This window comes from Drosophila sulfurigaster, chromosome 2R (assembly GCF_023558435.1).
Source record: "Drosophila sulfurigaster albostrigata strain 15112-1811.04 chromosome 2R, ASM2355843v2, whole genome shotgun sequence".
Lineage (NCBI taxonomy): Eukaryota > Metazoa > Arthropoda > Insecta > Diptera > Drosophilidae > Drosophila > Drosophila sulfurigaster.
In genome coordinates this window covers 21470604-21484875 of record NC_084882.1, presented here as the reverse complement: position 1 = coordinate 21484875, position 14272 = coordinate 21470604, and the positions used below count along the sequence as shown (strand labels likewise).

Below are 14272 nucleotides of genomic sequence, written 5' to 3'. Positions count from 1 at the left end.
AAAACTTTATGTTGCCCAATCTTCAAATTTAGGATTATAATCTTGTTCAAGAATGGAAAATCTAAAAATTGAACCAAGAAGCCAAAATCTTAAATCAAAATCAAAAAATCTTAAATTTAGATCTTGTTTTAAGATTGTTTCAACCAATAAATCAACTTTCACAATTGTTCTTTTTAAGACTGAAAAAGTCTTAAATCAGACCAGAGTGATTGAGGCCTTCCGGCTGAATTTTTACTTTTTTATATGCTTAGCAAATCGTTTTTATTCCTTTTTCTGTACCATCATAACATAACATTCGCGGCATATCTCAAAAATGCATAAACTACAATACAAGTACACACAATTTTGACTTTAAAATGTGAACGATGAATTCAACCATTGTTGATCTTATAACGGAATAGCCAGTTCTTTTGGATTTTCCAGAACTGACTTAATCTTACGTAAAAATAAAACTGCCTCGCGTCCGTCGATCAATCGATGATCGTACGTCAAGGCCACATACATCATTGGACGTATGACGACCTGGAAAACAATCCAATAAAATTAAATATATAACAAATATCAAATAAAATAAATAACTCACTTGGCCCTCGTCCGCAATTGGTCGATTCAGAATGCCATGCATGCCGAGAATGGCACTCTGAGGAGGATTAATAATTGGAGTACCCATTAGAGATCCAAAGATACCGCCATTGCTAATGGTAAAGGTGCCGCCTTCCATATCTTGCACAGTAATCGCATCCTGCTTGGCTTTGACGGCCAGAGCACCCAAAGCCTTCTCGATGTCCGCATAATTCATGTTCTCCACATTGCGGATGACGGGGACAACAAGGCCACGGGGCGTGGCAACAGCCACTGAAATGTCAATGAAATCACGATACACAGTTTCCTGCAAGCACTCAACTAATCATTAGAAACTAAGACGGCTTTAAAAAGCGAGATTACCTTGCCATCGATGACAGCATTTACGACAGGCTGCTCTTGAAGCGCTATTGCGCTGGCCTTTGAGAAGATGGACATGAAGCCCAATTTGACATTGTACTTCTTCTGGAACTCGTCCTGATTCAGTTTACGGAATTCCATGGCAAAGCTGACAAAATAGAAAGTGAATTAAAATTAAATGTATAATTGAGTTGGCCAGCTAACCTCATGTCGATCTCGTTGAAAGTGGTCAGCATGGCACAAGTATTCTGAGCATCCTTCAAGCGAGATGCAATCTTTAGACGCATGCGATTCATCTTGACGCGCTTCTCGCTGCGTGTGCCTGTACCACCGCCTGAAGGAGGAGCAGCAGCAACAGCTGGCTTAGGAGGAGGTGGCGGTGGAGGTGCCACTGTAGGTGCTGCAGGCTTGGGTGGTGGTGTAGGTGGAGGCGATGGCGGCTTGGCTGCAACTGGAGCGGCTGCCGCTGCAGCAGGGGCAGCGGGTGCAGGGGCTGGTTTAGCTGGAGCAGGAGCAGCTCCAGCTGGAGCAGGACCGGGTTTCATTTTAAACAGCTCTTGGCCGCTCTTAACCGCATCTCCATCCTTGACAAGAATGGCTGTCAAAGTGCCCGCAAATGGCGCATTCACCGGCATCGATGTTTTATCCGTTTCAATTTCCATGACGGCCTGATCTGCAGCAAAGGAGTCTCCCACTTTGCAGGTGAATCTGTAAAAAGGTAAAATATTTAACAGACAATGTTGCTTATCGTATTCATGTCACCTACTTCACATCACCCTCAGAAATGGAGTCGGGAAACGCTGGCGCTTTTACTACTTGCTCGGACCACAAGCTGCTGGTGGTATGAAAGCTTTGTCTGCCAAAAGATCTACTAGGGAAACAATATATTACCCTATTTAAACATGATTGTGGTTGACTTACCGCAACGCATCTTTACGCTGGCAATCGAAGATACCAAATGAAGCTGGCTGTTGCTTCTGAACTGCCATGAAGACAGTCAGCTGGGAGCAACGACGTACGCTTAAGTCTAACTATAGGAATATAAAGTTATATATTGTAAAGATTTGCATTACAACTTCTTACCGTACGCAGCCGCAACGCTCTTAGGCCAACATGCTGCACATTTCGACGCAGACGTGTCGTTAATTCGAAGATAAGACTCGACATTACAAGTGGTATATTCTGAATCAAAAATTACAATTAGTGAGAATTTTTAAGTATTCTCAAATTTGGTGACAGTTATGCAAAGTTCACTAGATTTACGAACTATATACATATATGTATTATATGGTTAGTGTTAACAATTTATGAAAGCTCTAAAATCTAATGTCGATGTAACTGCCAAAATTTACTTACACTGCTTGCAGTGATTGCGTAGGGGGTGAAGCAGTTTAAAATTTAAAAATCTATGTAAAATTAAATGTAAAATTGTAATGCACATCTCAGAAAAACAGCTAATCGATATATGGTTTTTTAAATAAACAAATAACCCTTCAAATACAGTAAGACGCATCAAATTATTAAGTTTACTAAAACAGATCCAGTTAAATGTACATATTTTAACTTCAAGTGATATAAAAAAATTAAGTTGAGTTATGTTATTGATCGACCCAAAAAATATTAATGTACTGTAAATTTAATACAATTCGGGAACAACAAATTATACAAGAAATGCCATTTGTCATTAAAGTGCTAAGACTTGACTGCACTGCACTGCTTGCATTACTTGCTGTCAAAAGCAAGCAGTTCAATATAGAGTACATCGCCTGCTGTCAAACTAAATGTGAAATTTTAATTGCATATCTAACAAAGTAAACTAGGCAAAAGATAAAAAATATTCAATATTATATTACTTTTAGTTTAAAGTTGTGTGTAAAAAATAAATATGTACATATGTTTTATGTATTCGAGATTGATGGATCTGCTTTGACTTATGAAATGGACTGGTCTTCCAAAAATTCTTTCTTCTAATGATAATACTGACATCGGTAAGTCTAATAGCCCTAATTTTTAATGATATAATAATAATCTAGCATTTAACTCTGACAATAAAATGTACGTCAACAATTGATTGAGTATCGGTAACGATATCGCATTTATTCACGACATTGCAACTCGGCATGTGCAGATTACATTGTTCTTTTGTTTAAGGTGCAGAAAATAAATATAGTACTTAGAATGGTTACGGTTTTGAAAACAATTCCACGTCGCATTTTTTAATTTTATTAAGTGTCTCACATGAGTGTGTGTGTGTGTGTGCCAGTGTATTATTCGCTAATTGGTTTTCAACTCAAAGACAGTTCGATTTGTGACACGCTCGAAAATTTTGAAAATTTACATCAAATGAAATAAATGAAATAGTTTAACGATTACAGTTCTATACAAATAATTTGGCTGTGCTTCCATTTTTTGTTTGGTTTTTGCTAAGGTTGCCGATTCGATAATATCAACTGAACAACGTGGACGCAGCGCTAACAGAACTCGACTCGTTTCGTTCTCGTTCCGAGCCTCTTACAGACCGGCAACAATGATAGCTGGATTCTCAACGGCAGCCTTGACCTTGCGTAGGAACAACACCGCCTCACGACCATCGATGATCCTGTGATCGTATGTTAGTGCAATGTACATCATGGGGCGAATCTTGACCTGCAAGAAGAAAAGTAATATAATTTTATTCAATGCTGAAATGCAAGTAGCTTAAATCACTCACCTCGCCTTTGACGGCAATAGGGCGCTCAAAGATGCCGTGCATGCCGAGGATAGCACTCTGGGGTGGATTAATGATGGGTGTGCCCATCAAGGATCCAAAGACACCGCCGTTGCTGATGGTGAAGGTGCCACCGTCCATGTCCTCCACGGTAATTGCATCGCGTTTCGCCTTATCAGCCAAGCCGGCGAGCGCAATCTCAATATCGGCGTAATTCATGCTCTCCACGTTGCGGATAACAGGCACGACGAGACCACGGGGCGTGGCAACAGCCACTGAGATATCCACATAATCACGGTACACAATATCCTGCAAGAGAAAACATTAAAATTTAATACAAGCTAAGAATACTTGGTATCTTAGAATAAATTTATTTTAGCTGCTTGAAAAAGTTTTGAGCCGGTTTCCAATTATACGTACATCATATAATTTAAACTTGAACGAAAGTGAACCCAGAACTGGTTTTGGGCTATAAGAAATTCGGGTAATTTCACTTCACTTCATAAAAAGTCTAAAAAAAATAATTGTATATAGGGAATTCTCGCTCATCGAATCGAATAATTGTATTTCAAGTTGTTTAACTAAAGATCTTATCACCGAACATTCGGCTCTGTTCTAGTTGATAAGCAATTGCATAAACAAAGCAAATAATTTCCGAGATAAGCATTGAACTTAAAAACGTCACGAGTGACGCAGAAAGGGGGACAGTCATCTTACCTGGCCATCGATAACAGCGTTGACAACAGGCTGATCCTGGAGAGCGTAAGCGCTAGCCTTGCCAAAGATTGACATGAAGCCCAGCTTGATGCCGTACTTCTTGACAAACGCATCCAGATTTTGTTTCCTGAAGTCCATTGCGTAGCTAAAGATGAAAAAGCATGATTAGTAAGGTATGAAATTGCTGAAGACATTAAACTCAACCTCATATCGATTTCATTGAAGGTGGTCAGCATAGCAGCCGTGTTCTGGGCATCCTTCAAGCGGGCAGCAATCTTTTGACGCATACGGTTCATTTTCACGCGCTGCTCGGATCGCGTACCCAAAATTTGACGCGAACCATCCACAGGCGGCAGTTTCACCTGTGCCACCGCGGGACGCACGGCAGCCGGTGGTGGCGCAGCAGCGCGGGGCGCAGCTGGTGGTGGACGCGCTGCTGGTGGTGGTGGCGGTGGTGGCGCTGCTCTTGCTGCTGGGGCAGCAGCTGGCGCGGCAGCAGGCTTGGGAGCTGCTGCTGCTGGAGCTGCAGCTGGCTTGGGTGGCGCGGGTGCAGCAGCTGGAGCAGCAGCTGCCTTGGCGGGCGCAGCACCGGGCGTCATTTTGAACAGCTCCTGGCCGGGTTTAACCGTATCACCGTCCTTGACTAGAATCTCGGTGACCGAGCCAGCAAATGGCGCTGGCACAGGCATCGTGGTCTTGTCGGTTTCGATTTCCATGACTGCTTCATCAGCGCCAAACGAATCGCCCACCTTGCAGGTAAATCTGTCAAAAAGAAAGATTGTACCAAAGTTTGTTAGTAGGAAAAAACAAATGCCAAGATAAGCTATCAACGAAATATACAACAAGCAGGCAAATTTCGACTCTATGCTAGAGTTGTCCATACTTAATGTCACCCTCGGTGATGGAATCAGCAAAAGGTGGCACTTTTACCACCTGTGCGGAGCACAAGTTGGAGGTAGTGTGAAAGCTTTGCCAGCCCAAGGCACTGAAAGTGAAAGACCGTATTAAAGATTTGCTTGATAATGGAAATATGTACTCTTGACTTACCGCATTGCATCTTGGCAGCGTTGCGTTGCAGGTGCCACACGATGCAACAGTTGTTGCTGCTGCTGCTGAGCGGCCGCAACAATCGCTAGTTGAGAATACTGACGAGCACTGAGCTGCAACTGTTTGCGGGGGGCAGAAGAGAGAAAGAAAATACTTCTGATTAGTAATTATGAATGATTGCACAATCGATAGGTGCGGGGGCGGGGCAGAAGCAACTGGTGAATTGGTCACGTGAATTCGTATTGGGGGCGTGGCAAATTCCACATGCCAAATGTGCATTGCAAACATTTTTCAATTACATAATCGCATTGTGCGGGACTGTAAAAAAAACCAAATGATCCAAATACATTCATAATGTGGCCAGCGTCGCAAGATTGGCCAAGATTATGTAGTTATGTATGCATGTGTGTATTAGAGTGTGCGTGTCTGCATGACTCCTCGACTCGATTCGAGTTGAATTTATTCACTTACTTCATGGTTTCGCACGGCTTTGAGACCGACAGTTTGCACGCTACGCGGCAGTTGTCTGGATAATATCGAAATGATGCCCGTCATTGCTGTGATGATATCGTATCGTCTGAGGAGCAGCTGCGTTGGCTCTGTGATTGCTTGGCGAGCACTTTGTGTCCGAAATCTTGCAACTAGTCTAAAATCGAGTGTTTTTTTTTGTGGGCCTACGGCAGGTTCAACGACGTTCTCCCCGCTCGACGAACGTTCGCTCTTATGTCATGCCAAATAACCAGCTGTGTTAGGTTTTTTTACACTTGCGCACTTTGGTCACATTGTCTGACAGTACGGAATAATTTTAACCGTCTTTGCGTTGCATAAAATTATGTTTAGGTATCAGATAGAATATGTAATATTTAAGATTTTTATTATAAACATTATTATTAAAATTTAAAAAAAAATTTACAACAAACAAATATTGACATATAACAATCATTATATAGACGCAAAAAATAATCTCAAGATATTCAATAATATTCTTTAATGCGCTTTATTTGCTTCACACATAATTCTATATTATAATTTTTATTGCCAATTCTGATGTAAAAAGAGACATTTATTGCGAAATAAAATAAAATAAAGGGAGTACCCGCAATGTAGCCAAAATGACCAAAAACAAGTATTGCGAATTAGTATATTTTAAGCATAAAATTACGGGCACGCTGCTCTGTTTCTTCATTCGCTCGCGAAAACGAATCCCGTACGACACTACCGCATTCTTTGAGCGCCGATAAAGAAACGCGTAATCCGTCATGAGTTCAAAATCCTTTTTTGTTGAAGACGATGCCGAGCAGTCTAATAAGTTGGCGAGGAAAGCCAAGGAGTCCCCATTCATGTTAATTGGTATGTAAAAAAAAAACTACCACACACACATCAATACACACTCGCATACATACATATATTATGCTTGGCGGAAATTTCCGATTTACATGTGTATGTGTTTGTGCGGGTGAATGTTTGCAAGGTGGATGCCAAAGTTGCCTTGGCCTTCACTCTGACTTCGCGTGTTCTTCAAGCGGTCAAGTGACATAACGGTTAATAATATTGCAACAATTTCACAATAATTGTTTGAATTTGAAAAGCCTGTGATGTAACTTTGCTTACAACGTCAGTAAGCAATTTATATGTCTACATAAAAGCTTATTATATATGTATATGTTTTAGTTAATTACTTATATGTATATATTAGCGCATCTATGACGTCGACCCTGACGCGTGTCTTGCGTTGGTATTGGTAACAGACAGCTGTTTTTTTGTTGCCTCAGTCGTCTGTCTGCTGATAATTATCGTCGGGTGAAGAGTTGGCAACAAAACGTAAACTTTGCTCGAACATTTGTATTTAATTTTCGTTTTGATTTTTGCGTTTAGGTATTGCTGGATTCATTGCTGCAGGTGCAATTGGAGCTTATAAATATAGACACCGAGGCACGATGAGCACCAGTGTTTTCCTCATGCAACTGCGTGTGGCGGCCCAGGGAACCGTTGTGGGTTGTTTGACCCTTGGACTGGGTTATCAGATGGCCAAGGAGTACATATTCGATAAGCAGCCCAAGGAAAAGTAATGCTCCCTTAATATTTTTGTAGTTCAATTTAATTATAATTGTTGCATTAGTGTAATTGTCGCTCACTCACACATACATCTATAGCGCGCCATAAGCTCAATTGATGTGCTATCGATAATTCGGTTATCAGATTAGTGGAATTGTCACACACACCATTAAAATGTATAGGCTCGAGCAATGTGTTATCGATAATTCTGTTATCAGCTCGCATTAACAGATTACATTTTTATTTTGATTTTTAGACATTGAGTAATTCAAGCACTTGATTGATTGCCAACAAATTCCTCCCTCCCCGCTGCATCAACACCCGCTGACACCTCAACATACATAACTAGACAAATTGAATATTTATTTATTGCAATTTATGCCATTAACAAAAATCATTCTCACAAAAATCATTTCCCGAGATAACGATTTTTGATCAAATTTGTAAAATGTTTTCGTCCCCTGACGAAAAGATTGTTAGCCAAGCTAATTTGTTTTGTAAGATTGTGATATTTTAATTGTTCGACTAACTTAAATATGAAATGTAAAAAAACACACATACAAAATGATCGAATTGTTGGAACACTGTGAAAAGATAAATACCTCCTATGCAAATGATGTAAGATTAAAAACAAATATTTAAGAAACACTCGCATCACTTGTCACCTGCCTTTGGAAAATTCACCAGCTGTGAAATGATGAAATCTTTCTATCGATTCAATCAGATGCCATCATTTAATTAGCAAGTCATAATATGGTTTGTATAATTAGAACAGTTTGATGTCTGGCACATTTTGCTCGTAGTCGAAAATCTTCTTGACACAGTACATATTCGGATAATCGAAGGCAGCGTCATAGTGGTTCTTGCAACCGGAAGCCGTCTTATCTCTGGCCATATAATCTGGTTGTCCAATCACATTCGAGGTGGCAAAGTTGCAAGTCAACACAAATTGATTATAGAAATTAAGAAAATCTCACTGTAGCACCATCCAAGTATGTGTCTTTCTCGGACACGGCAATCAACAACTTGCCTTGGGCAAACCAATCCTCCACCTACACCTTGATGACCTCCATGTACTCCGACTAGGCGACACTGTAACTGAAGATGGCATTGTTTTAAGCGAAACGTTCAATGCTGCGGCATTTGTCATGCAGCGATTGACAAGTCTTTACATTGAGCAATACCAACCGCCTTGGGAAGATTTTAGAAAATGCAATCGATTTTCACAATCTTCGCTAAAGTTCTACATAAGAAATTTATTGTTTTCTCACTTTAGTTCGGAATTCAATACTTAATCTTTTGTTGTTACAAGCTAACAACAATTTCATTCACAAAAATATATTTCTTTATAATATTGCAAGCTGTTTAAGCTAAACGAGGTTTCAAGTTACGCATTTAATAATTAACTTCAAGTTAAATTAAATAACATGGCGCCAACAGCTGTTCGCGTTGCCAACTCTTTATGGTGCTGTTAATAACAGCACCGCTGTTATCGAGGACATGATATCGATGTTACGCATTAAAGTTAAATCAGCTGTGCGTTGAGCGTGGTGTGGTGGCGGGAGAACAAAGATATTTTTCACTAAAAACTTCGCCTTATCCATATTTTCTGCTACCGACATGGAACAGAACTTGCACAATGGCGATACGGCCGGTAAGGATGAGGTAAAATCACCATTTCTTATTGGCGTTGCCGGAGGCACAGCAAGCGGCAAGTCAACAGTGTGCAAGAAGATTATGGAACAGCTTGGACAGGCTGAAATGGATCACACGCAACGTCAGGTGGTAGCCATCAGTCAGGACAGTTTCTATCGTGAGCTAACAGCAGCCGAGAAGCTTAAGGCGCAGAAGGGACTCTTCAACTTTGATCATCCTGATGCGTTTAACGAAGAGCTCATGTTCGACACGCTGCAGTTGATACTAAAAGGTCACAAGGTCAAGATACCCAGTTATGACTATCGCACAAATTCGCTGTAAGTTAATGATTTGTATGAGCAATGGTTTAACAGTGTAATCAAATATATTGCTTGCAGGGATTTTGAGAATATGCTGGTCATTTATCCAGCGGACGTGGTGCTTTTCGAGGGCATCTTGGTCTTCTATTTCCCCAAGATACGCGACCTGTTCCACATGAAACTGTTTGTGGACACTGACTCCGATACGCGTCTCGCTCGTCGAGGTGAGTTTCGTTTTTATTTAGTTATTCTTGTGCAGTAGCTTGGTTCGCAAATTTGTTAAGCACTTGGTCAAGTGCAGTGTATATATCGTGTCTTTACTTGTCGAAGTAATTCGTAACGCAAGCTTAATTCTTAGTCTTAGGTACTTCTAAGTCTATATTATTGTTTTTTATTTAGTTTATATTACGATTGGTCAGCTCGACCATCTGCAATTGGTTTCTGTCTGTTCAAGTACACACTATGATTTGTGACTTAACTTGTCTTCATAATCAAAATAATTTTAATTTAGTCGAAAGTGTCATTTCTAAATGGATCTTATTGAAATGTCGTAAATTTAGCTAGTTCAGTGAGTGAATCTAAGCAAAGAATTTTATATGTATACATTTTTTTTTTATTTATTTATTTAAAAAATATATCAAGCTATAATTGGAAATATTGACGTGCTTAGGGCACAAGTGCTGAGTTTACTGGTTTACATAAACTCTTTGATTTAAAGATTTATTGTACCTTATCGTTAAGATAGCTGTAGCTCATTTTACATTTGCTAGATCTTAATTTCACTAATTAATTTATTTTCATTTTAGTGCCGCGTGATATCAATGAGCGTGGCAGAGATTTGGATGCAGTTCTCACGCAGTATATGACATTTGTGAAACCAGCCTTTGAAGAGTTCTGTTCACCTGTAAGTCTTAAGATTTTATTTCGCAATTTAACCCAAAATTAATACCTTTTTAATTTACGTTTGCAGACCAAGAAGTTTGCTGATGTTATCATACCTCGTGGTGCGGACAACACAGGTGAGATTTTGACTCAAAGAAAAGAAACTCACACACACAAAATTTTCGCTTTGCTTTAGTTTTTGACAATTTTATTTTCTATATATCATTTATACAAAAAACACAACTCACAAACCACACAATTAGAGTTAGTAGCGTTTAAAGTCCTAACTACAACTTTGTACGTATGTATAAATAGTTTATACTATAAACAGTTTTGGGTTTCTCGTTAAATGTTTCTATTTTTCGTTTCGATTCCTTGTTCCCAATAACGAAACTTTAACATATTTCTACAATACTAGTTTCCGCTTGATGTTATATTATGTATCTTCTACTTTCCATTCCATTCTTCCTTTTTTTCGTTCTCGTTTTTGTTTCCGTTTATGTTCCTGGTTTTTTCGTTTTCGTTTCTGTTGTTACAATGTATTTCTTGCAGTTGCCATTGATCTCATTGTACACCATATCGGAGAAATTCTCGCGGCCACCAACATCGCACAGCACAACAACACAGTCCGAACTGCGGCCTCCAGCATGAAGCGCGATCACTAAAAAAAAATCGAAAAATTCAATGAAACGATGTGTGAATACGATAAAAACAACTTTATCAAGTGACTTCACACAAAGAATATGATTTCTTGCTGCTGCTAACAATGCTTGCATTGTGATCCTATCGCAACTAACCGATTGATTAATTTAGTTTCTAAGATCGATTAGTATGTATCCTATATAATACATACACATTTATTGTAAGCTTGTTTTAACGTTAACGAACTTATCGCCGAGTTTCTGTTAGTCGCGTTTAACTCGGGCTTCTCCTAACAAAGTTAAACTGGAATCATTTTGTTTTGTGTACGAAATAAATACATACAATATTATTAGTTTAATTCTAACTTCCCGCCCCAAATTGTTAAGGACTTTGTTGGAGCACTAATCGGTCGATTACACAAATAGTATCTACAATATTCACAAAAACACACGTCATATCCTAACTTATGTACATGTTTAACTGTCTAAACCACCATACACAATAACACATAATATAGTTGTTAAAACTTAACGCTAAATCCAAAAACAATTTATAAATTGTCGAATCTTTGAATAAAAGAGAGTTTAACACCTCTCAATAAGCAACAAAATAAAGGCATTCTCGAAATTCGATTACAAGCTAAATTATAGTTATGCTAAGTAAACAATTTAAGTAAATGTAGAATAACTTCGATTTATCATCAAACTAACGGTCGTTAACTCGCTTAAAAAATAATCTATTACTTATTATAGTTAGTTAGTAGCTAAAGTTCCTTATTCCTTTGGGTTTCAATCTAATCTCAAACATATTGTAATCTTTAATAGGATTGGAATTAGAATTGTTTAATCTATAATTTAGTTAAGTTCATTTGCTAAATGCACATTAAGTACACTTGTAAGTAGACACCCAAAAAATGAAAAGGAAGCTATTGTTATACAGTTTTAAATGTAGTTCGATTATGGGTCTCTTTGTTCACAAGTGAGTACTTTATAGTTTCAAGCGAGATTGCATCATGAGAGATGGTTCAGCTAAAATTTGGCTAAAAAGGTAAGTGGCCGAGTTGCAAAACACACTCACATTTAAACGCTTCACTTTGTTGAGTTGCTGCCGTTGAGTATAATTTTAAACAATTCAAGAATTAAGTAAGCCATTTAACGAACAAGTTCATCACTCATAATTCTTGTGTCTTGCTTCCAGTGGCCATCGATTTGATTGTGCAGCACATACGTGACTTTCTCAACAATCGATCGTGTCACGGCTCCACTGGCAACATGGCCTTGTATATGAACCTGGACTTGGGGGGTGGCAGATGGCGGCGCCTTGGCAGGTGGAGGTAAGAAGGCGCGTCCACACTAACCACAACCAAAAAGGGAGCAACGAATAGAATTCTAACTCAAATACTAGCAAATCCCTAAAAGAAACTCTGCATGCAAGTCCTAGACATATTCGTAAACATTCAACTGTATAAATGTATATATCAACATGTGTATATATATATACTTGAAAGATGCGGTGGCAAGTGGCAGCAGCAACACCTACAATGCGATTCGACGCTTCTCAACGCTCTGCAAGGAACTCACCATGAAGGGCAACGTCTTCTTCGAGACAAACAAGAATCTGCCGCATCACTAAAGTGACTCTTCATCAAGTCTGCTGCACATTTCGCCAATTGTATAATTATATTTTTTTGTTAAATAAATAATAGATAAAACCAAATTCAAAGCTTGCACTTGTACATGGCATTAATCTTGCGCACATCGCCCTCCGAGAAGCCGCGACGTTGTCCCATCTGTGCTGCATCCTTGCTGCTTCGCAACGCCTTCAAAGTGGGCTGCCCATTCTTGCTGAAACTGGTGGGTGAATAATGCATCACACTTCCATAGTCATAGTCTACACCATAGCCCGAATGTTGCTTTGCGCTTCCCTTGTCAAAGTTGGCCATCATCGTGGGCTTTATGTTCTCGCTCAGCACCTTTACATAGCCATCACGTTCGTAACGATTCTGCTCGTGGAGAAAGCCCACTGCGTGCATCAGCTCATGGATGGGCGTGCCATAGGTACGCAGACAGTTGGGCGACTGTAGATTGACCTCTTGGCGTCCACCCAGACGTCCAATGCTGCTCCAACAACCAGTTTTGCCGCTTACAATGGATATGTAATCTTTTTCTTTGGTACGCGGCGTAAAACGAATGCACGTCTTGCTGTGATATTCATTGAAGGCGTGCTTGATGTTCCCCAGTTCTTGTGATGTGAACTGACCCTTGATCTCATAGGGCACCACGCCGCCAGGCCAGTGTGTGCTCAGTGCCAGCAAACCATTGCGATTGCCTTCGATGTCCGCCTGCTCATTATTTAGTGGGATGAGAATGTCGCCTTCCAGATAAGTGCCTAGCTCTTCGGGATTCTGCGCAGACTCCGCGTCTTGGGCATCGACTAGTACGCCAGTTGTTTCCGCATCCGGTATACCAAAAACAGCATCGCCCATTTCCGTCAGATCAATCAGAACATTGTCGTCGGTCTTTACGATGGGCTGCGATTTTATAATGCCAACTAAAAGCAAAACGAGTGTGAATACTGGCAACTTTGCCATTTTGCGTTATTCGCTGACTGTTGTATTTTTGACGCTACCGTCTCGCATATATATAGAGCTGTCAGCTCCTCTTACCTAGACCTTCAAAACATTTTGCCGACTTGGAGGCGGCGATTTGTCTTTGTTTTTGTTTTTTACTGATAAAAAACATGTAGGTGACTGATTTGTACGCATATTCATTTGCATTGCAAAAAGCTTGGTATCCACGTGCGTCGTGATTTATGTGACCATTTATGTCTCGCCCTTTATCCATATGCATATTTGTGTCAATTGCAGCGCCTATTTGCGAAAAACATTGTTCGTTTTAATTTTACGTTCACGACGTTCTACATATGTATTTTTCTATAACGGCTTTGTTTTGATCGAAGAGCAGTGTTGAAAGACCCCGTTAGCATAACTGAATTATCGGATTTAAATTGTTCGCAATACTTAATAGTTGTTACTGTATTACAGTCATAAATTCATTTTGATTACTATATATAACTATATATATAATAATGAAACTTAATACCCCTACACTTCTTCAAAATCGTACAACTTTTTTTGCTTATCGATTTATTACTATTTGTCATCGTAAATCGATCAATTCTGATTTTCTCATGGCTACCTGTTGTGCACTCACATGCACACCCCACCTGCCCGCTTATTAGCAAACACCAGTTGTCTCGCTCACACACACTAATATCTAGGTCTAAATACGAGCGCTCGCAAGCCCTGCTGACTCAAAGTCTGCCT

At 39.6% G+C, this 14272-nt stretch overlaps 5 protein-coding genes across 10 annotated transcripts; 2 read left to right on the top strand and 3 right to left on the bottom strand.

Moving 5' to 3' along the window:
* Positions 1-267: 267 nt before the first annotated feature.
* Positions 268-2198, bottom strand: LOC133835801 (dihydrolipoyllysine-residue succinyltransferase component of 2-oxoglutarate dehydrogenase complex, mitochondrial-like). Of its 2 annotated transcripts, none has more exons than XM_062265876.1 (7): positions 2026-2198; positions 1864-1973; positions 1709-1813; positions 1147-1650; positions 946-1090; positions 584-889; positions 268-522 (listed from the first exon to the last, which is right to left on the bottom strand). In XM_062265876.1, the coding sequence occupies exons 1-7, from the start codon at positions 2107-2109 to the stop codon at positions 388-390; spliced, it is 1389 nt and encodes a 462-aa protein (XP_062121860.1). In that variant the 5' UTR covers positions 2110-2198; the 3' UTR covers positions 268-387. The 2 variants fall into 2 exon arrangements, with proteins under 2 accessions (XP_062121860.1, XP_062121861.1); XM_062265877.1 differs by having other exon boundaries at positions 1709-1810; positions 2026-2197.
* Positions 2199-3009: 811 nt separating this feature from the next.
* LOC133835800 (dihydrolipoyllysine-residue succinyltransferase component of 2-oxoglutarate dehydrogenase complex, mitochondrial) lies at positions 3010-6141 on the bottom strand. Its single transcript, XM_062265875.1, has 7 exons — positions 5885-6141; positions 5414-5532; positions 5250-5351; positions 4571-5128; positions 4367-4511; positions 3653-3958; positions 3010-3588 (listed from the first exon to the last, which is right to left on the bottom strand). Exons 1-7 carry the CDS (start codon positions 5966-5968, stop codon positions 3454-3456), a joined length of 1449 nt encoding a protein of 482 aa, XP_062121859.1. The 5' UTR covers positions 5969-6141; the 3' UTR covers positions 3010-3453.
* Positions 6142-6583: 442 nt separating this feature from the next.
* Positions 6584-10321, top strand: LOC133835805 (HIG1 domain family member 1A, mitochondrial). Of its 3 annotated transcripts, none has more exons than XM_062265882.1 (3): positions 6584-6763; positions 7289-7478; positions 10230-10321. In XM_062265882.1, the coding sequence occupies exons 1-3, from the start codon at positions 6673-6675 to the stop codon at positions 10237-10239; spliced, it is 291 nt and encodes a 96-aa protein (XP_062121866.1). In that variant the 5' UTR covers positions 6584-6672; the 3' UTR covers positions 10240-10321. The 3 variants fall into 3 exon arrangements, with proteins under 3 accessions (XP_062121866.1, XP_062121867.1, XP_062121868.1); XM_062265883.1 differs by lacking the exon at positions 10230-10321 and adding an exon at positions 9128-9267; XM_062265884.1 differs by lacking the exon at positions 10230-10321 and adding an exon at positions 7725-8116 and having other exon boundaries at positions 6585-6763.
* Positions 8851-12663, top strand: LOC133835803 (uridine-cytidine kinase). Of its 3 annotated transcripts, XM_062265879.1 has the most exons (6): positions 8851-9441; positions 9502-9647; positions 10230-10327; positions 10394-10442; positions 12145-12280; positions 12455-12663. In XM_062265879.1, exons 1-6 carry the CDS (start codon positions 9089-9091, stop codon positions 12582-12584), a joined length of 912 nt encoding a protein of 303 aa, XP_062121863.1. In that variant the 5' UTR covers positions 8851-9088; the 3' UTR covers positions 12585-12663. The 3 variants fall into 3 exon arrangements, with proteins under 3 accessions (XP_062121863.1, XP_062121864.1, XP_062121865.1); XM_062265880.1 differs by having other exon boundaries at positions 8861-9441; positions 12145-12663; XM_062265881.1 differs by lacking the exons at positions 12145-12280; positions 12455-12663 and adding an exon at positions 10858-11585 and having other exon boundaries at positions 8885-9441.
* On the bottom strand, positions 11899-13910 carry LOC133835802 (zinc metalloproteinase nas-1). The gene is made up of 2 exons (XM_062265878.1): positions 13613-13910; positions 11899-13497 (listed from the first exon to the last, which is right to left on the bottom strand). The coding sequence occupies exons 1-2, from the start codon at positions 13794-13796 to the stop codon at positions 12665-12667; spliced, it is 1017 nt and encodes a 338-aa protein (XP_062121862.1). The 5' UTR covers positions 13797-13910; the 3' UTR covers positions 11899-12664.
* Positions 13911-14272: the final 362 nt, after the last annotated feature.